General features: G+C 40.6%; 1 protein-coding gene and 1 long non-coding RNA gene across 3 annotated transcripts in view; one reads left to right on the top strand and one right to left on the bottom strand.

Annotated features, from left to right (window-relative positions):
* The window catches only part of Arhgef28 (Rho guanine nucleotide exchange factor 28), a 216,730-nt gene extending 196,708 nt beyond the window's left edge, over nucleotides 1-20,022 (top strand). For both annotated transcript variants that reach the window (XM_048368428.1, XM_048368429.1), the window contains one exon: nucleotides 19,690-20,022. In XM_048368428.1, the coding sequence (XP_048224385.1) occupies nucleotides 19,690-19,853 (164 nt within the window). In that variant the 3' untranslated portion in view covers nucleotides 19,854-20,022. The remainder of the gene's footprint in view (nucleotides 1-19,689) is intronic.
* Nucleotides 1,841-4,493, bottom strand: LOC125367733. Its single transcript, XR_007214136.1, has 2 exons — nucleotides 3,900-4,493; nucleotides 1,841-3,676 (listed from the first exon to the last, which is right to left on the bottom strand). It is a non-coding gene; the product is annotated as an uncharacterized LOC125367733 (long non-coding RNA).
* Nucleotides 20,023-21,458: the final 1,436 nt, after the last annotated feature.

Raw genomic sequence — 21,458 nt, 5'->3', positions numbered from 1 at the left:
TGACTGTTATCTAAGCCATACATCTCAAAAAACGATCCACAACTTGATTGGCTGTTATTAGACAGGCTGTGATTTCTTTTGAAGTTCCTGTGATCAGATCATCTTGGGAAATGCTGGTTTGGGAACCACACAAGCTTCTATACTCTGTGAACCTCCAGAAGGGACACATCCTTCTCTCCAGACCAGCAGCTTACAGAACTATTGTTTTTAAAACATACTTCGGAAAATATTAATGTCAGTGAATGTTGAGATGGACTCATTGCATGTGGCACACCCTTCAAATGCATTATTTTTTCTCTCTTGAGAACAGTTGAAACCTCAATGGCACATCCCAACACAATTTACCACATGGGTTGTACTTTGAAACGCAAATTCAACTGGATGAATTTCAGATAGAGCTTTATTTAGCCCCTAGGCTTGCATTGGAGCCTTTAAAGAACAGTTGGTGTTTAGTCCCCTTAGGTTTTTCTGGGTCAACATTAATGGACTTATTCAAACCCTCCAAGTGTTGAGAGTCATTCATCCCTGACAATGCACCGGAGGCTGCATACTTGGGTCTGGAGATGGAGTCTGGCTTCTAGTCTCTCAGGCTCATCTGGGACTCCCTTTTTACCCCAAGGTTCAACTGTAGTGTGCTTTTTCAGCTGTGGAGAAACACAGGCCCCTGTACCTATTGTACCTATTGTATATCTACTTACTCGCTTTCTACATTCTCCTCTTCCCCATCCTTTACTCCTGACTGTAACTTCTACTCTTCTGTGACTAACTCTGAGTCATTTACTTTCAGGAGCTTCTGTAGACCAAGGGGTCAGGAGTCTCTCTTGTCTGACCCTGAAGGAACCCAGTAGATCCTTGCATTACCTTCCACAATCTTTTCTTATTTGCATTCCTTTGAGACTCCACGCTGCCTTATGCGCTTTATTATATGGAGAGGCTTATCTGTAAAGCCTGCTCTTCAGCCAGTTGGATAGATAGAATATCAGCACAAAGAACATTCCTGCCACTCAGTGAAGCCCAGATCCAGCAGTGAGCCTCTCCCTGCTTTCCATCTCCAGATAATAACCTTGCTTGTTTTAGAATGGAAAGGAATGTGGTACCCTCTATGTTTTTGTACCCATCTTGCTTCCCTCAGCATGTTATTTTGAGATGTGTCCATGTTATTTCATAGGCCATGTCTGGCTCCCTGTGTTACTGAGTAATCTTCTCTTGTTGAATATGTCACAGTTTACCTACTTGATGGGCACCTGGCCTGCTTCTAGTTTTTTGCTATCACGATTAAAGCTGCAATGAACATTCTTGCATAAGGGTTTTTGCATATTCTGTTTTCATTTCTCTTGGCTAAATACCTAAAAAGTAAAATTACTACTAGGACAGGTGCTTGTTTAACTTTTAAGGATCTGGGGCTGTTTTCAGAATGACTGCACAATTGTAACTTTCCTGGGCGGGGAGAGCAGGTCTAGTGGTCCTCTTTGTTTTCCTGGTACCAAGCCCTGGGCAGGGCTCACACTAGGAAATCAATGCTTACTGAAGAATGAATGATTAGAAACTTGAACTGGTTTGCATTCTGAGAGGCAGAGATGGATCTTTTTCCATTAAGGAGGTAGGAATTTTAATTGGCTAAATGTAGGTTCATGGTAGGCAGCAAAAAGAGCCCCCATTCTTGTCCGGCTCACATCACGGTGTATGAGCGAGGAGGTGCGGCTGGCCACGTGGCCACGCTCTCACAAGCCGCCTCAAGTGAATACAGTTACCATCTCCATTCTAGATGAGCCACACGTGCTTTCCCAGCCTGTTTCCCCGTTGGCTCATCGGCACCAACCCATACTCCACAGCCAACTGGGATGACTGCTAGCACTTTTTTCCCTTAGCAATGGTGGCAGGCTCCACAGGGAAGACCTCCCGCGCCATCCCTTTCTGATGACATCCTGGGAGGCCATGAAGGTTCACTTGCGATGTTTTCCCTACCCTGGAACAAGTGTTGGCTTCCCTATCTGGAAGCTCCTCCCTCTGTGCAGGGTCTCTAACATGGTAGCCATCGCTCGGTAGGGTTCCCTTTCTGGCTCATGGTACATCCCATCCATCATGTCACCTGAGTGACCACGGCTTCCTACTCTGGCTCACATACTTAGGTGGCCCTCAGAAGTCTGATGGGGCTATGACTGCTGTTCACTATGGAAGCAGCTATGGCTACTCTATCTGGCTCTTGCTCTGGGGTCTTCCTCATGATGGTGCATTTGTGTCCCCTGTATAATAATGAAAGGGAAACTGGCTAGCTCTCTATAGGCTCCAGTGTTAGTCACTAGTCATAAGTCAAGATGCAGAGATATTAGCTAGATAGATATCTGTGAATACAGGTATATTATCTGTCTTGTGAATACAATTTTAGATGACCTTGTTTAGGGAAGGTCCAAAAGACTGGTTTCCTCATTCTTTTTCCATTGCCGCTTCAGCAGTTTAAAATCCCAGTTTTGATGCTTTTCTAGGACCAGTCTCTTCTTTCCTAATTGTATAATTCCTAAAAGTATTTAAGTTTGATTTCCAGAAATGTAATATGGTGATCTTAACTCTGATAATATACATCTAAAAAAGGGCATCCAAAGGTGTGAAATCTGCATTGGCCAGCACATCTTTTCTATATATCGTGTTGTACTTTTAAGATTGTAATCCTTTTAGAATGACATAAATGCAAGACTGTAAATGGAAAAGATATTTTAGGGTTTGGTTTCTTAGTAAATGCTATTTCAAACAAATGAGAATTACTAAGTTCATGTTCTTTATTTTTAAAAAGAAAAAAAAATATGTTGCCTCCCAGATGATTAATGCCAGTTTTCCAACGAAGACTAGGCCTGTGCACTTTCAAACATGTCATAATTTTGTAGTTCATCTAGAAGGGGAAAAAAAGCTCATTTATAGACCTTTAAAGCAGAGCTTTGGATGCCATTTTTCAAGTCTGCTAATAACATAATTATTAAGAAGCAGATAGAACTAATTAGCATGGGTGTGTTTGATATAATTGTGTGCCTTATTCTGGGCTAAAGAAAACCCCTCTCATCTTGTGTGCTTAAGAATTTTAACAGCCCTTTTCTCCTCTAGTGAACCAGTAAGAAGTAAATGCAGCATTAAAATTCCTAGGTCGATTTCCTGCCTTATTCAGTAGCTGGCAGAGAAATCAATTTGATTCTCCTTCTCTCAGCAAGATGAGAAGCTGAACTGTTGCAGCGTGGGCAGAGGCTTGCTCCTAGTTATTTCCAGAAAGCCATCTCTTCCATCATGGTGCTCAGGCATCCTTGATTTCTGACTCCTTTGGAGGGATTTAATGCCAGGGCAAGGCTGCTTACCCTTGTAGCTACACACATGGAATCCTGCCCACTCTTACTATATTATCCTTGCCTCTTCATAAGGTCTCCAAGACTTGACTATCCTGATTCAATTCGATTAATTAAAATTGGCATATTCCTTGTCTATCTGAACCCATTTGGGCCATTTCAAACATATGCAAAATCCACAAAGGAATATATTACTTTTCTTACACCAATCTCCTACCTTGCAAACAATATGGCCAACTGTATTTCACCTAGACTCCTGTCCTATGTGCTGTATTATTTTGAGGCAAATTCTCAGAAATCCTCCTTTGTCCATAAACGTTTCAATAGCTATTACTAAAAGATAAAGCACTCTTCTTTTTTTAAATATTTTTTTGGCCAGTCCTGGGCCTTGGACTCAGGGCCTGAGCACTGTCCCTGGCTTCTTTTTGCTCAAGGCTAGCACTCTGCCACTTGAACCACAGCGCCACTTCTGGCCATTTTCTGTGTATGTGGTGCTGGGGAATCGAACCCAGGGCTTCATGTATACGAGGTGAACACTCTTGCCACTAGGCCATATCCCCAGCCCTAAAGCACTCTTCTTATACTCATTATTGAACTGAGGAAAAACATTAGCACTAATTTCATATTATCAACATAGGGTCTTATGCTTAAAACTTCACTGTTTTATAAATGTCACACATGTGTGTGTTTTCAGTTTTCCTTCTTGACTTAGGATCCAAATAAAGACTACACATTTTAGTTATAGTGACTTGCCATGTAATTTAAAATGTTTATTAAAATAGAAAGTTTAATTATGAAAATGTCAAACTTACAGAAGAAGTCAGAGAAAGTATGTGTTAGCCATATATTTAGCAACTGTTAACATGTTGCCACACTGTCACAATCTCTTTGCCTTTTTTTTGCCAATGTAACATGTAAGTTTCTGAGTACAATGCTTCTTGATAAGTGTCATCCGTCCTTCCATCATTCCCCCTGCCTCTGTTTCAACCTCATTTCTTGTTTCATTTTAAGGAGTATTGCTGATATGTCCTAATCCTTCCTGTCACCTTTCCTCCTCTTTTTCTACTCAGAGTTAAGCTATATCTTAAAATTGGCATATATGATTTCCACAGGATGTTTTTAGGCTATTGTTACATTAAATATATGCATCTATAACCAACATGACATATCTTTAATTGAAACAGTTATACAAATAACTTTAATGATTACTTACAATGATTAGTGATTCATGATTACTTATAATAGCTAGTAAGTGACTATTTGTGAAATCATTTATGTGTATATCTTTTTATTCTTGGCTTTTTTTACTCCACTCACACATTTGCATGTATGGTGCAAACCATTCTAAACTGCTGCATGCTATCCCATTATGCAAACAACACCAGCATATTCATACAACCTGCCAGTAGTAGGAAGTTGGCCGTGTTTATCTAATAGAAATTACACTTGATCAATATTCTTTTAACATGCTTCCTCAAGCACACAGTTGGGAGTTTCTTTATAGTGAAACACCTAGAAGTTGTTAGAATATCTTTACCTTTGCCAATAGCAACTGATTCCATCAGCTTTATTAACTTGAAAACTCCAGGTCCTCCTCAGCATTTAGCTTTGTTAAGCTTCTAAGTTTTTGTCAATATGGTGGCTATGAAATTGGCATCTTCTTTCTATTCAGATTACAGGGAGATATAGTACCATATCATAGTTAATTATCTTTTTAATTTTCAAGGTGATGTTCAGAGGGGTTACAGTACATACGTAAAGTAGTGAGTACATTTCTTGTCAAACTTGTTACCTCTTCCCTCATTTTTTGACCTCCTTACCAATCCCCCCAGTTATACAGTTAGTTTACAACATATTGTCTTGTGAGTGTTGCTGTTGCATTGGTTTGCCTTTTACCCTTTGTCTCACTGTTTTGATGTTCCCCTTCCCTTCCCTGATTCAGACAAACATACATACAATACCCAGGGTACCAAAATCAAATACAGTGACAACAGGGGCTAAACCATAAGGAAGATAAACAAAAGAAAAAAGAAATATTTTCTTATAGTTCGTTAAAAATAACAACAATAATGATAAACCATTTGTTTCCATAACTTGGAGTTCATTTTGCTTATTAGCATCATCTTATGTGATCATATGTACATAGCTATTGAACTATTGTGATCATCTTCTAGGAGTATCCTAGATATATGCTAATTATGAGGGAAACCATAGAGTCTGTATTTCTTTGGGTCTGGCTCACTTCACTTATTATGATTTTTGATTTTTCCCAAGTCTTTCCATTTCCTTACGAATGGGGCAATGTCATTATTTCTGATGAAAGCATACAGTTCCATTGTGTATATATACCACAGTTTCTTGTTGTATTTATCTACTAAGGGGTATCTGGATTGGTTCCATATTTTAGCTATGGTAAATAGTACTTCAATGAATATGGTTGTGCCAGTAGCTTTAGTATCGGCTTTAGTATCGCCATGTTTGTGATCCTTTGAGTGTTAATTGTTAATTGTCTTTTTTTTTTTTTTTTTCTGAAGGCTAGCATTCTGCCACTTGAGCCACAGCACCACTTCTGGCCATTTTCTACATATGTGGTGCTGGGGAATTGAACCCAGGGCTTCATGTATACGAGGCAAGCACTCTTGCCATTAGGCCATATCCCCAGCCCTTAATTGTCTTTTTAATATTCCTCTTCTATGAATTCTCTGGTCAGATGGCTTTCTTCTAACTCATAGTAGATTTTGGAATTTCAAAAGTGTGCAATCTTAATTATACGTAGATCTTTGTGAATCAGCTCAAGACATTTTGTTCTCAATACATTTTGTACTTTGAGAAGTCATATTCATAATTCTATTTAGAGATTTTAAGATTAGAAAGGGACATATTAAAAACTAGTCTTTCAAGATAGGGAAGGGTCAACAAAAGCAGAAGCTTCTTAGTGATATTCTTGCCTTCTGAGACTTCACTGCTTTGTTTTCTCACCCATATACTTTGTTCCCAGTCCCAACATTTCCTTCTGTACTTCTCTAATAATTCATTAATATTAATTTTATGCACAACGTATCTAATATCTATCAGCTTTACTTCCTATTCTGCCTTTTGGTTCCAATATGGACTTGCTCTCTAGTCTTGCTCTGTAATCTGGGCTGACACTTCATAGCTCTCCTTTATTGAATCCTCTGTGCTCAGCCCTAGGCTTCCTTTTTTCTGGCCTATTCCTTTATTGAATGAGTGTGAGAGAAGGCGGTGTGTGTGTGTGTGTGTGTGTGTGTGTGTGTGTGTGTGTGTGCACGCGCGCGCGGGAGAGGGGGGCCTTATCCTTAGGACTTTTCCTAAGAAAAGATGTAATGACAGCCAGTCTTTTTCCTGATTATTTGAATTGTCTTCTTATATATTTACTTACCTACTTTCGCTGCACTGACACTGGCTTTTAGAATTTATTAGAACCCCAATGAATTCTACTTGAGAAATTTATTGCTTTATTTCAGAATTTTGAAGGAATTTTTTTTCCGCTCTACAATCCAGGGTGTTGCTCATGAGTCTGATGCTATTATTATCCTTATCTTTTGTTTGTGAACTCTTTGGACCCTGGAAACTTGTAGACTTGCCTTTTTATCCTGTCTCAACTGAATGTTATAGTAAACCCTCATGTGATCTTTTATTAAAATCATTTAACCAGTTATTCATTAGGCTTTTTAGGTCTAATGACTTCTATATCTTCACTTTTGGGAAGTAGTCCTTTTCTTTTCCTTGCTGGTTGGAACCTGGACCTATTGAATCCTCTGATTTTCTCTCCTGTACTCTTTCTATTTCCTTTTCTGTATATTTTTATTCTATTTTCTAGGAGATTCTTTCATCCTTAATCTCCTACTATTCTATTGGTCATTAATAAAAAGTTTACAATTAGTGTAATTTAAATTTCCCAGCAAGTTTCCTTTTTCCCATGTATATCCTATTTTATGGAATTACTTTGTGACTGGAAAGTCTCTTAAATATTTCTTTGAAGACAGCAATTATGGCTTTTGGAAAATTTCTTTAGCCTTCCATGTTCCTGAGTTGTATTTTGGATTTTCTAAGTTAGATTTGCCTTTGTGTTTTAGTCTCCCTTTGCCATAGTCCATAGTACACCCACCATCTTGGATTGGGCAAAGTACATAAAACAGTGCCTGTCATTTAATGCTCACTCAATATTTAGGTTGTTTTCTACAATCCTATTAACATTTATAGAGCACCTTGAAATACCTTAAGTGTGAACACTGGACCTTTTAGAAGAAAATGATGCAAATGTGAAAGGTTAGTGTTCAAAGGAACGGCATTTTCAGCTCAAGAATTCTTACACTTTTAGTTCCTGAGATTCGATTCTCTGCTTCATCTAGTCTACTTGATTTCGAATCTCCCTTCCTTCTGACTGGTTTTTCTTGATGGCTGCCATATCTTTACTATAATTTTCTCTTAGGTCCTGAATGGACTTCTTTACTTCATTAATTTGGTTCTGAGTGCTATCTCTCAAATCTTTTAGCTGGGTAGCTATCTTTTCATTGGACTCTTGAAGTTCATTTATCTTTCTATTTGTGGAGGCCATGAAATTCTCTATTACTTTGTGGGTGGATTGGTGTATTAATCTTTGGCTTGCCTCCTCACATTCTAGAATAGTTGTCTGAGGAGATTTGAACTTTTCATTTAACATTTTTATCAGTAGAGTTTGTAGAGCATTTTGAGGGTTCTCTTCTAGGTCTTTGATTGACTGCTCTGCTTCCTGCTTATTTTGAGTGGGAGATGAGATTCCCAGGCTTGCCATCTTTCTTGTGCTTCTTCTGCCCATTTGGATTGGAAATGCCAATCTACAAGCACCTGTGAGCACCCTTAGTTATCTTGAGAATAGCTATCGTAACTGGTGTCGTGGAATCTCAATGCTGTTTTGACTTGCATTTCTTTTAAGGACAGAGATGTTAAACATCTCTTCATGTGCCTGTTGGCCATTCTTATTTCTTTTTGAAAGTGTCCCCTCTAAGTCTTTAGCCCATTTATCAGTTGGGTGGTTGTTTCTTTGAGAATTTTTTTTCTGGGAGGAGGGTAATTTTTTGAGCTCTATGTATATTTTAGATATGAGGCCCTGGTCTGATGGATTTTAAGCTCTTTTCTAAGCAAGGGTTCCAAACTGATAATTCTCCATGGAGACTAAATCATTCATCCACTTGACACCATATATCTACTGATATATGTAAATGTGTATATATATATACATTATTATCTGAATTTTACTTTGATTTTTTAAATTAAAATTTATTTTACTCTCCTCTCCCAGTTCCTACCCACAAGTTACATAGTTTATTTTTTGAAATAGTTTTTTTAATACAATGACTACATTTGCTCACCCTTCCTCCCTCAATTATTGTGTCTTCCCACCTCTTCCAAACATATGTTTCCATTTGTTGGTATTTGTCTCGAAAAAGAAAACTTTTGCTCTGAAGAGTTATGCCTTTGGATTCTTCCCCTAAGTGTACCATCCTTTAGTCAGTTTGTTTGTGTGTAAATGCACTGAGCCTTGTATATGTCATTGTGCACAGTTGTATTTTAGATCTAGCTTTCACGTATGAGAGAAAACACACACACCATTTGTCTGAGTCTGGCTTTCTTTGATATTGTTGAACTAGATACATCATTTTGTTTCCTTTATCTTAAATGCTGCTCTGTAGCTTTAAATAAACTCAATGTGAAAAGAGTAAAGGATAGAAATTGAAATTTCAAAAGGACCTTATGGGCTCATTGTTAAGGACACATGCACCCAGCATCTAAAATGAGATGCTTTCTGAGGCTTAGTTCAGCTTAGATGTTACTGGATTTTTCTAGGCAGGAGCAAAGACTTGAATTAGTATCATTTTTTATGAGTAGCTATAAACTCAAATGAACCTTGTCTACTTTATGGACAATAGGTCTATTTTTCTAAATAGATATAAACGCATACATACAACTTGGCAATAACGTGTTATACAGCTGCATTAAAATGAATATAAATACGTTCAGCATCCAGAGGAGGCATCTAACTCATTGCCATACTATTCCATTTACATCAGCTTTCTGGGAGCTAAGGGGTGGAGTAATAGAGCACCCTTTAACATATTATACTCCAAACACATGATATAGGTGGCTATTGACTTTCAAAAGTTACTATGGAAAATGTCAAACACATATAGAAGTGGAATCATTGAGCGAATCTTACCTTCACCCAGCCAGCTTTAACCATTCCCAACCCACAGCCAATCCCGGGGACCTCTCACTTCTCAAGAAAACCCAGCAGATCTTGTCATTCCATTCAGAATGTTTCAATATTTTTCTGTAAAAGATTAAAAACTGTTTTTAGATTACCTCTATAATAGCATTATAAGATAGCCTAAAAATATTAACACTTGTTACTTAAAAGCATGCTATTAGTGCTCAAATTTCTCTGATCATCATATAAATGATTCCCCCCCCCCCCCAGGGTCTGCTTAAATTAAGATCCAAATAACTTCATTACATTTGGTTGGCTTATTCCTTTTCCTTTTTCTTTTTGTTGGTCATGGGGCTTGAACTCAGGGCCTGGGTGCTGTCCTTGAGCTTTCCCAATCAAAGCTAGCATTCCATTTTTGGGTTTTTTATCACTTTTTTTTTTTCAAATTTTTATTATCAAACTGATGTACAGAGAGGTTACAGTTTCATACGTTAGGCATTGGATACATTACTTGTACTGTTTGTTACCTCCTCCCTCATACCCCCCTCCCTCCTCCCCATTTTTGGACATGAAAATGTCTCCATGAATGGTGCCATGTATTTCTTACTGCATCCCATCATGTGACGCCTGACGTCTCTTTTATTTCTTTTCCTGATTGGTTCCTGGGTTCCAATGCTGTCAATGCAATTTATCCGTGATAAAGTTTCTCATCATTTCTCTTGATAGTTTTAGCTGCTATCATTGTATACAGTGTTAAAAGTGTCTGGATTTGGAAAACTTGCCTTCTTCTAACTTCTCACTCTTGTATTATTTTAGCATTGTTGCTCATTTATTTTCTCCTCTTGCTCTGTGATGTAATTATAATAATTCTTCAATGTTTTGGTCTCCAAAGTGTTACCGGAAACACAGCGCTATAAGGATGTGGTGAGCAAAGGTCCCTTGCATTTGGGAAGGCTTCATCTTGGTTTTCCCAGGGAGAGATGTTTAATTCAGGAGCCTATTGCAGTTCTAAGCCATCTATGAGTTTAAGAGATTTAACTTACCTAGAGCTTCAAATTATTTGGTCATGAATACCACCTACTAGTATACTGCTCCGAGAAATATACTATAAAGCACCTCAAGGAAAAACTGAGAGGCGCTTCTACTCGACTTGCTGACGTGAATCATGACCCTTTAAAGATGGCCCCTTCCTGGGAGAAAGACGAATGGGAAAGCAAATCAAAATTCAGACATAGACAGCTGTGCTCCACATGCCTTTAGTTAATAAAATCTCACCTTCATTATATTTATTATTTGGGGTTTGTTGTTGTTTCTTCTGGCAGTACTTATATAGCCAACATAGACTATTTCATATTGGCTCATTACCAATAAGATAGCAAAGTATAACTCTCACGATCACAGTTTTTCAAAAAAATCGTAACACCATTTGCTTTCTTTCTTTACAAATTTGTACATGTCTGCACTATTTATGTGCATGCTCACTCACATTCTCCCCCCCCCTCGCATCTCTCCCTCACGCTACACATCAGTTCTTTTATTTCAGGTGCAATACTGACACATGAGGGAATCATGACACTAATTTAGATTGTTTGCTTCAGATATCAAATCCAGATTGGTTTTCATGCCAGAGGCTCACATCCTGTTTGTGGCTTACTATGGAAAATTGAGTTGAGCAAAATTAGGGACAGAGACCAATTTTCCTTTGCTCTGAAGATACTTCGAGCTCTGTACAATAAATGTTTTCCATTAGATGGAAAATGTTGTGCATTAATGCTCCTGAGAAAAAATAGTGATTGCCAGTAATGCCATCAGGAAATGATTTTTTAAATGTTTCAGAGTGTAAGCATAAATCCGTCAGTAAATAGGGAATACAACTTATTTTACAGAGTTGGACTATTGATGATGAAAACATTTTTTAAGGTAGAGTTATTCTAGGAAAGTGTGAATTCTGATTTTAGAGCCATACACAAGGGATATAATAATAAGAAGTACAAGTCAGAACACTTGATTAAAATAAACAAGAACAGAGCCAAGGCTAAGAAGACATAGCGTTCTCTTCTGTGGCCTCAGTTGGGGAGCAAGGATGGGCTAAGACGTGGAGAGGGTTGAACAATGCGTCATCAATGACTTCAACAGACTAAACACAATTTCTGCAGCCCTGGGCTTCTGGGTTCTTGGGCACTGACTGTGTTGTGGGGCTCAATTCGGAGTATGTGTTTATGATGAAAGTTACATGGTGTTTTCAAATTTAAATAAAACTTGCATTTAAAAACAGTCATGATTTAAAATGCGATGGTATTGAGGAAATGACAGTGACTACATTAATTAAATATTTTCACATGATAGTCCTTTTCTACTTGTCACAAACCCATTCTTTATGACAAACTTCTCTTCAGTTTGGTTTTCATACAAAGGAAGATCAAGAACAGATCTTTGATTGTGGAAGTTATTTTCAATCATTATTTAGCTTTCCAAATGCTCTCCTTGGAAAGAGCTGTGTGTTGGCACCTGTCTAATAGGTGTTGTTGCAAAGACAGGATAAAGTAGTACTGAACCGGTCTCACAATTACCTGCATTATTTTAAATGAAACTTCAGATAATGAATTTGACTGCATTTCTTGGGTACAAAGCAGTAGAAAAATGCATGCACTTTTTTTTATACCTTCTTAGTATTATTAAATGAATTACTGAGCCCAAACATGAAAGATGCTTAACAGACCTTCCTGCTGATTTCCCTTTGGTCCTTTATGTACTGAAGCCCAGAAAGAGGAATGACTTACCAAGGTCAAATTTGACTTTGTGGTTTACAAGATTTATTTTGCTCCAAGAGTTGCTTTTCTCGTTTTTAAATAGTGTTTTATACACTGAGCTCACAATCTGACCTTGAAAATAGCCAATTATCCAGTTGGCTCAAAAGAATAATAATACTAGTCGAACAGATGGAAGACTGATTGTCTTCACTAATGAGAGATTTCTAATATGGGGTAAGCAGAGAATAGTGTAGAAATGATAAATGTCAATGTCAACAAGCAGGTTGCAATTAAGGGCTAAAGATCAAGAACTCGGAGGGATTATCTCTGGCTGTCAGTGTCCCGTGAGCACAAGACCTTGGCCACTTGAGTGATCTTCTGCCCCAATATCCACAGGGAAAGGAATGGTACCCGTGAAACTGTGGATGACTCTAATGTTTAAGACTGAATTAGGAGACTAATCTAGACCCACAGTGGTCCTCATAAACGCGAGTATGGAAATTTCCTGTGGAGGCTGAAAGTTTAGTGTCTGAATAGAAGCTCAGTTATGTTGCAGACAAAAATTCCTGAACCAAAATTCTATTTTCCACTTTTTTTTAGCCAATTTTTAAAAATGTGCTTCAGTTCCTTTGCCTTTTGTAGGCTTAATAATGTTTACTCTGTTTAGTTTCCAGAGATACGGTAAGGATCCGATTATTTCCTTTATGTCGAGAGGGACAGTGTTGGTTGTTTGTAGTTCACACTTTTATTATTATAGTATTCGGATTTTAGTTGATCAAAGTATGATTGCTTTGTTATTTCTTTTTCTTATTAAAAACAAGTCATTCTCGTTTTAAGTCCACCACTTAGCAGGGATTTTGATCACAAGTGAAATTGGATGATTAGTTTTATGCCCAAGAATTCTGCTTCCAATGCCAGTGTGGTTTAGTTTCAACACATGTTCTTCCAGTGTGGGGCTCGGAATGGTGGTGTCTCCTTTCTGGGGTAAGAAGTGTGGCAAGAGGCGGCTGGCCTTGGGAAATACACACTTGCAGTGCTGCAGTTCTCCCGGGGCAGAAATGGAGTAATAAAGGCAGAAAGCACAGAACGGTTTCTCATTTCAAAGACAGACCGCCTGACCTCGCCTCCATAGTTCAAATAGAAACCGAGAAGAAACACAGCAAAGGAAATTGAGGTCCCCTCCGGGTGATGCGCAACCATACAGCTCGCAATCATCCATCTGGAGCTGGAGTGCGGGCCGTCACCTGCGCGCCCAGCAAGCGCTCACCACACACAGGTTCCCTATCCCTGCGCGCCCAGCAAGCGCTCAGCACACATAGGTTCCCTATCCCTGCGCGCCCAGCAAGCGCTCAGCACACACAGGTTCCCTAACCCTGCGCGCCCAGCAAGTGCTCAGCACACACAGGTTCCCTAACCCTGCGCGCCCAGCAAGCGCTCACCACACACACACAGGTTCCCTATCCCTGCGCGCCCAGCAAGCGCTCAGCACACACAGGTTCCCTAACCCTGCGCGCCCAGCAAGCGCTCACCACACACACACAGGTTCCCTATCCCTGCGCGCCCAGCAAGCGCTCAGCACACACAGGTTCCCTAACCCTGCGCGCCCAGCAAGCGCTCACCACACACACACAGGTTCCCTATCCCTGCGCGCCCAGCAAGCGCTCAGCACACACAGGTTCCCTAACCCTGTGCGCCCAGCAAGCGCTCACCACACACAGGTTCCCTATCCCTGCGCGCCCAGCAAGCGCTCACCACACATAGGTTCCCTATCCCTTTGATTCTCACTTGAAAATGTTCTGGTTAGATCTCTATTCCTCTTACACATATATGGGTATCCATTCTCTCTCTCTCTCTCTCTCTCTCTCTCTCTCTCTCTCTCTCTCACACACACACACACACACACACGCACACACACACCATCCTCCCCACCCCCAATTCATTCTTGGTTTTCAGTCTTCCTGAATTCAAGCCTACAATGCATTTGGTCCTTTGGTGTCCTATTGAATAAATCTTCTCTTGAAGCCATTAAAACTCTCCTCCCAGCCTCCCAGGCTCCTCAGTGCTTTGGACTCTCTGCTCTTGTTTTACCCTAGAGGAAGGACGCACGCCCACAGGGGCTAATGGCTTCCAGGGTTGCCTCATGGTCACATTGGGCAACAGTCACCACCCAGCTACTCCATTCAATAGATGGCATTGTTCTTCTCAGTGTAGTATTTCTTGTGTCCTGGTTGGACCCTCCCTTGGTGAGTAGGGGGCACCACATCCACTTGGGTGACCTATTCAGTCTTCCAGAATTTTCCGGATGGAAGTTTTTAAGCTGTGTCTTAACGTTGTGCAATATTGAACGTCGGTGGTTATCTGGGACTGTTTGTGTCCTGAAGCACCGTGGCTTGGCTTCCTAGCTAGAGGGAGGACTGAGAGCAGGGACGTTGTCATGGCGACTCTGACTCCCAGTGTGGTCATATAGGCTGGAGAGATTGCCGGATTGATTGACTTGTTTTCTTATTCTGATGGTAAAATCTCGCTGAGGGCATTTGTGTTTGACTGCTGAAGAAAGGCATCTTTGCTTTCTGTTGGTTTATCTACATTCGTTCTACAGGGGAGAATTCCATCGCTACATCACCACACGTATTTACACTGCCTTCCAATCAACTTCACCCCCACTAGCACACCCCCCCCCCATGGCATTCCCAACAGATAGCCTTGCTTCCTTCCATAGTTGCAGATACATTTTTCAACAATATTCTGCTCCCTTTTATCCTTACCACCAGCCTAATTCCCTCCCACTAGCCCCTGCCCCACTACGGAGGTTATATTACTTCTCCATCTCCCCTAGTGGTCAACAGTTTTGGTTGAGTTTCTCTGTGTTTACTCTCATGCATATTTGCAATATATTACAGAGCTATTCCTACTCTTTCTTTTCCTATTATGTCTTTCTCCTGAGTGGTCTCTTAGTTTGATTCACATTCTATGTTTAGCCATATAAGTAATTATGTATATGAATGTATCTACTTATATACATGTCTATAAATATACATATATATGTGTGTTTGTGTATGTATTATATGTATATATACATATGTAATGTTTTATGCTGGCCTACCTTCCTCTATGAGTAACATCATATGTTTTGGGTTTTGAGCTTGTCTTTTTCTTGCTTGGTATGATATCCTCCCGTTTAATCTATTTTATTGCAAATGAAAGGATTTCATTTCTCCTTATGACTGTAATATTTCATCATATATGTATATGTATGCAGATATATATGCTTATACACATACTCCATGTCTTTTTAAAGATTCAAATAGCATTTATTACACAAGATCAAATTTGCTTTACAAGTAATTTACATATTGTAACTGACTCTGTGTCAATTGCTTACAAGTGAAAAAACTTTTATTATCTTTAAGTAGTTGTACAAAATAGTTGCCATTCAAGCTTAGGAATTCATCTTGATCAATATCACTCCTTCAAACGTTCTCACCCATCCCTCCCAGCCCCCTCCCTCCATCACATTTCTTAATTTTTGTAGGATATGCATTGATTTTTTTTTTTGCCAGTCCTGGGGCTTGAACTCAGGGCCTGAGCACTGTCCCTGGCTTCTTTCTACTCAAGGCTAGCACTCTACCACTTGAGCCACAGTGCCACTTCTGGCCTTTTCTATGTATGTGGTGCTGAGGAATCGAACCGAGGGCTTCATGTATACGAGGCAAGCACTCTACCACTAGGCCATATCCCCAGCCCCTGCATTGGCTTTTTGTCTTCTCTTCATTCTTCTGCTCCTCTCCTCTTGACCCCACCCCCATCCCTTTCAAGTACCAGTTTCCTGGTCTTTACATCGTGGAATTATGATTTGGCATTTCTAAGGAACTCTTTGAGTTGTCCCCTGAGTCTACTGTATTTTAGTTAATACATTTATGTATACTTGCTTACCACACAAAGTATTCTTTTATATATTTATAAGCTCATTCTAGCTTCCACATATGAGAGAAATATGTAACCTTTGTCTCTTTGAGCCTGGCTTACTTCACTTAACATAATTTTTTCCAGGTCCTTCCATTTCTTTGCAAATGATGCAATACTATTCTTTCTGCTAGATTAGTGTAAAATTCCATTGTGTATAAAAACCACATCTTCTTGACCCATTTGTTCATTGAGGGGTATCTGGGATGATTCCATACCTTGGCTATGATGAATAGTGCTGCAATGAACATGGTTATGCAGGTGGCTTCACCGTATCCTAGTTTATAATCATTTGGGCATATGTCTAAGAGTGGAAATGCTGGATCATAGGACAAGTAATGTGTTTTTTTTTTTTTTTGAGGAACCTATATACTGCTTTCCAGAGTGGGTGAACATGTTTACTTTTCTACCACCAGGGAATCAGTGTTCCATTTGCCCACATCCTCATTAGCACCTGTTATTTGGGCACCTTAGTTGAGTCCATCACTTGGATATTGTGAACAGTGTTGCAAAAAAACATGGCTATGCAGTTGACTCTCTGGTACCTTGATTCATCCTCCATCACATATATGCCCAATAGTTTTATGGTGGCATTACAAGGAAGATCTACTTTTAGGCTTTTGAGGAACCTCCATACTGATTTCCACAGGAGATGCATGAGTTTACTTTCCCATTGGTCTGGGTTAGTCAGGGTTGGCCAGTGCTTTTAAGAAAAGCAAGCTGTAGCCTGCCACCTTGCCTCCTTCGTCCCCTCCCCAGGATCTCCTTTTGTTTCTGAGGCACAGATCCACTCTGTCCCCTACTCTGCTAGGGAACCTAGGTCTACTTCCTGTGGCCCTGACTGCTCTTCCGCCAGCATCCATTCCTCTCTCCTATTGGGAACAGAGGTGATGTGAAGACAGTAAAAGCTGCCACCTTCCCAAGGATGGATGCTTGTGCGAGACATGGTGCCCTTTATTTCTGCCAAGCCTTACATGCTACCTTCTGTAGCAACCAAAGATCTGTGCAGGACGGAACAGGACACTGGCAGGTTTTTACATTAGAATGCCAGCAGGTATGACATTTGTCCTCTAAATAATTGAGACTTTGAGTAAAACGTGGCAAGGGTTGTAATGGCGTCTCTTTGTTTTAACGTTTATAAGGAGGTTTATCGGTGGGGCCGTATCTCCCATGGGAGAGGGAGCAACATGGCGTCTTATCCAGGCGGTTGCTTGAAACTCATGTAGGATAGAGGGGAGGCAGGGAGGGCAGGGAGGGCAGGGAAGAGTTCAGGTCTGGATGGAGCTGGGGGCTACTGGGAGGGGCTGAGGACTTAAGGTGGGGGAAATGCTAACATTGCCCCCTTTCTGCTTAGTAATAATAACTAGGGGGTACCAGGACACCAGTATGGGTGGAGGTTGTTTTTTCTGGAGCTACTTCCTACTGTAAAGGGGCAGAGTAGTCAGGGGTCCCTGATTTGCCATTGGACCAGGTACCATCCAAGAAGTATTTGCTTGACAGTTTGGTTGATATAGGTCCTCATCTTTTCCATGAGCATAGTTATCTAAAATGCAAGGCACAATTAGTAAAAGGCAGAAGTTGTTGTTAGGGGGCCCCGGAGAAGAATAAGCCAGGGAGGGATTGATTCCCAGAAAGGGCTGTCAAAGACCCCAGATTGCCTTCTCTGTCTTGGATTGGAGACATAGCATGGTACCTGACTCCCCTGTATCCTGGAGCGGGGAGTAAGCATTTTCCAGCATCATCTTAGGATCACAGGAACCTGAGGAGGAGGTAGCAGAAATATTGAAAGGCACCAGAACCAACAGGCACCCCCATGCTGTCTTCTGGCTACTTCCTGCTGGCTTGGGGCATTGAGGAGTCCCCAAGGCTGGGTCTTCAGGATCCAGATCTGCGCTGGGCAGGGCAGGGAAGCCTCCAGTGGGCTATAGTAACAGGATGTGCCCAGGTGGTGTCTTGGGTGAAGACTCTTATCCTGTTAAAAAGAAACTTTTGAAAAGGCCAGGCCAAAGGCTGACAAAGTGACAGGACCAGTTAACATGAACGATGTGGGAGAGCACACACACACTCTGGCCACAGGCCAGGAGCGTTCCATTTGGAGCATAAGCCCAACCGTGGCTCATTATAAGGAAGGAATAACTGGACTGAGGGCAGGAAGGGAGTGGTTAGGGTTTTTTTTTTTTTGGCAACTGGGTAGTGGACTGGTTGGGAGTAACCAGTCAGAGGCTACTATAAATACAAATAGCAGGGAACAAAGGCAAGAACGTAAGTTCCCGTCCAGTTGGAAGGTAGACAGGTATGGACATTAGGTGGGCAAGCAACTATTCCTCTTGATCTCTCCTCTCTGATTAATTTTGAAAGGGCGAGTTTCAAGTGACTCCACTTAGGACGTGACGTCATCTCTTCTTCCTCCTCTCCATGGTTCCTCGTTATCAGGACTGACCTCATCAGTCCTGAAGGTCTAGGTGCTCGTTGCTGGGATTGTTCATCCCAGTTGGCATTCGTGGGGTTTGAATTCGAGGCCTGGGCACTGCCCCTGAGCACGTCTCCCCGAGATTAGCATGCGATCACTGGAGCCACCGTGGAGTGGTGTCTCTGTAATGACCGAAAATCCATCAGGTGAGCCTCAGAGCCACCCATCCTCCCTACGTGACTCTCCATATCTGTTCAGCTTTTAGCTCCAACAAAGGATGGTTATTTCTAATTTTTCCATATGGCTGTATCTCAGGGAAGTTGGCTAATGAAGAAGTACAGAGAAAATAATTTATAGCAAGTGTCTTTCTTCAAATTAAAACACCCCTTAGTCACTTCTTTTTAAATCATAACATTAGAGGGCTTTGCCCAAAGAAGAGACAGTAGACAGTGCCCTGCTGTTGCTAGGTAACAGGAGGGAGCCCCAAGCCTGCTCGTAGTTGCTACTGGCAAGATTTTTCCCTAGGAACTGGTTGGTCTTGTGAAGTCCTTTGTGTAGTGTTAACAGATTTGCACCATAGTAAGGATGGAGGGTTTCCTTTATTCTTCAATTCTCCACACCAGATCTATTATGGAAGTCCTGAAGTCAGTTCTTGACTTTGAGATACCCTGTGCAGATGCAAACATGCCTTATTACATATCATGATTCTGCATTTTCAGACAAGATGGGGTGCATTCAGGGTGGTGGGACTGTAGATTTTCAAAGTTTGCATCCATTGAAGAGAAACAATCAAAGGAGAGCATCCTTTTCTAAGTAGCAGAAGTGATGTATGAGCTGGGAATGGACCATCTTTGGTTACAGGAAACGAAATACTGGTAAAAATCATTACATACCTGTTAGATGTCCTGGGCTCACCCATTTTCCTTGAGCTGAATGCCTGAGCACTGTGTTTTCTGATCTCTGAGACATACTGTCCTCTGCCTTGGGAGCCAAGCTGACTCTTCTATAACCTGAACCATCTGTTTGTTGCAGATTTGAGCACTTCGCAGAGTGAATTTCCAGTCTCTCAGGACTCACATTCCCCCAGTTCTCAGCCACGGACATTTCTAGCAGAAGCCAAGCTCAATCTACAGAGGGTGGCCAGACAAGATGGAGAAATTGGAGATGTCATGGAAGAAAATATTGTTTACCTCTGATTATGTTGTCATTAATTTTCCCAAACAAACAGAAACACTGGCACTTTGAGGAGAACCCCCGTCTACTCCTTGTGTGTGTGATTGTGCCCAAATTGATTTAAGAATAATATTTAATATTTCATGCAAATTCAATTTTGGCATGCATGTAATAATTAAATTATTGAAAACAGTTCTGTTTGTATAAACTTTAACTTATCACACTTCTGGATTTCAGGAGAAGAAAATTTGATAAGCAGAAGTATATTAAAGATTGTTTTGCCTTTAGAGTAACAATTCCATATTGCATTTTGTACCCAGTCATCTGGATTTCGAGATGCCTTTTAAGATTACGATGAAGCACTTGGATTGAAGAATGATATTCATAAGGTGTGAACTTGCACTGTTACAGCAGTTGCTTACTGAAGGAGAAATTGGTGGCCATAAAGCAGAGGGAATTGTCAGAAAGGCCTTTTCTCAGCTAGCTTTTGTTTTTGTCAGATCTGGGGCTTGAATTTAGGGCCTGGGTGCTGTCCCTGAGCTTCTTTTGCTCAAGGCTAGACTCTATATATCTTGAGCCACAGCTCTACTTCTGGCTTTTTTGGTTGTTTATTGGAGATAAGATTCTCGCAGACTTTCCTGCCTGGGCTGGCTTCAAACTTGGATCATCAGATCTCAGCCTCCTGAATAGCTAGGATTACAAGCATAAGCCACTGGCACCTGGCCTTTTAGTTAGCTTTTGTGTGTTAATTTCTCTTTGGAGAATCAAAAGGTGTAGGTCTGTCATAATCACCATTCAACTTCTAAGCTGGTAGCCACCATGCCAAGGATACTGCTGGGTTGTGTCCCAGAGGGGCGGATGTTGGGACACACTTTCTTGGGAAAGCTTCAAGTCACAGTTCCTCAGCACTGTTCAGTCCCATGCAGAGCCCTGAGCCCTCGGCAAATGGATTTTGATGTAAATAATGAAACTCCCTGAGAGTCTCACTCCTGTTAGCTGGTTTGTCCTCAGCTGGCACCCAGAGAACAAAGAATCACCATCTACTGGAAGGAACCCTCCTTTGCAGTTCTTTAAGGATAAAACAATTTGTTCTTGGTGAAACTTGCTGCCTGGGTGGATGTTTCCACAAATGAAAACAGGCACTTCCTGTCTTCAGAGTACTATGGATCTCTGTGAGGAAAGATACGAGGAAATGTTCTCATCTTGTTCTTCAGAAATATTTGTATATGTTTTGGTCAATTGTCAATAAATACCCTTTACTTGATTGTTTTATACTGTAATTTTACTGTTAAGCATAGAAATTACATTTCACACACATAACTTAAGCAAAACACATTTCACATCGATAAACCTCTGGTAGAAAGTAAAACTAAATGGGATATCAAGTTCATCTAGTTACAACAATGAATGGGCATGGGAAGGGAAAAAGAATGCATGCCTAACCCTCTTTTTTTCCGTATTAAAGTTATAAATTGTATATCTACATTATATTTTTATTTAGGCAAATCAATTGTTTTTAAGACATGTTTTGTGAGGTATTCTTCTAACTCTGCTTCTGGTCATTTTGTCGCACTTATAAACTATACTTTATTAAAATGTGCACTACTTTACCTCTAAGCTCTACTCTT

This window comes from Perognathus longimembris, chromosome 19 (assembly GCF_023159225.1).
Source record: "Perognathus longimembris pacificus isolate PPM17 chromosome 19, ASM2315922v1, whole genome shotgun sequence".
Taxonomy (NCBI): domain Eukaryota; kingdom Metazoa; phylum Chordata; class Mammalia; order Rodentia; family Heteromyidae; genus Perognathus; species Perognathus longimembris.
This window is presented reverse-complemented; position numbering and strand designations above follow the sequence as displayed.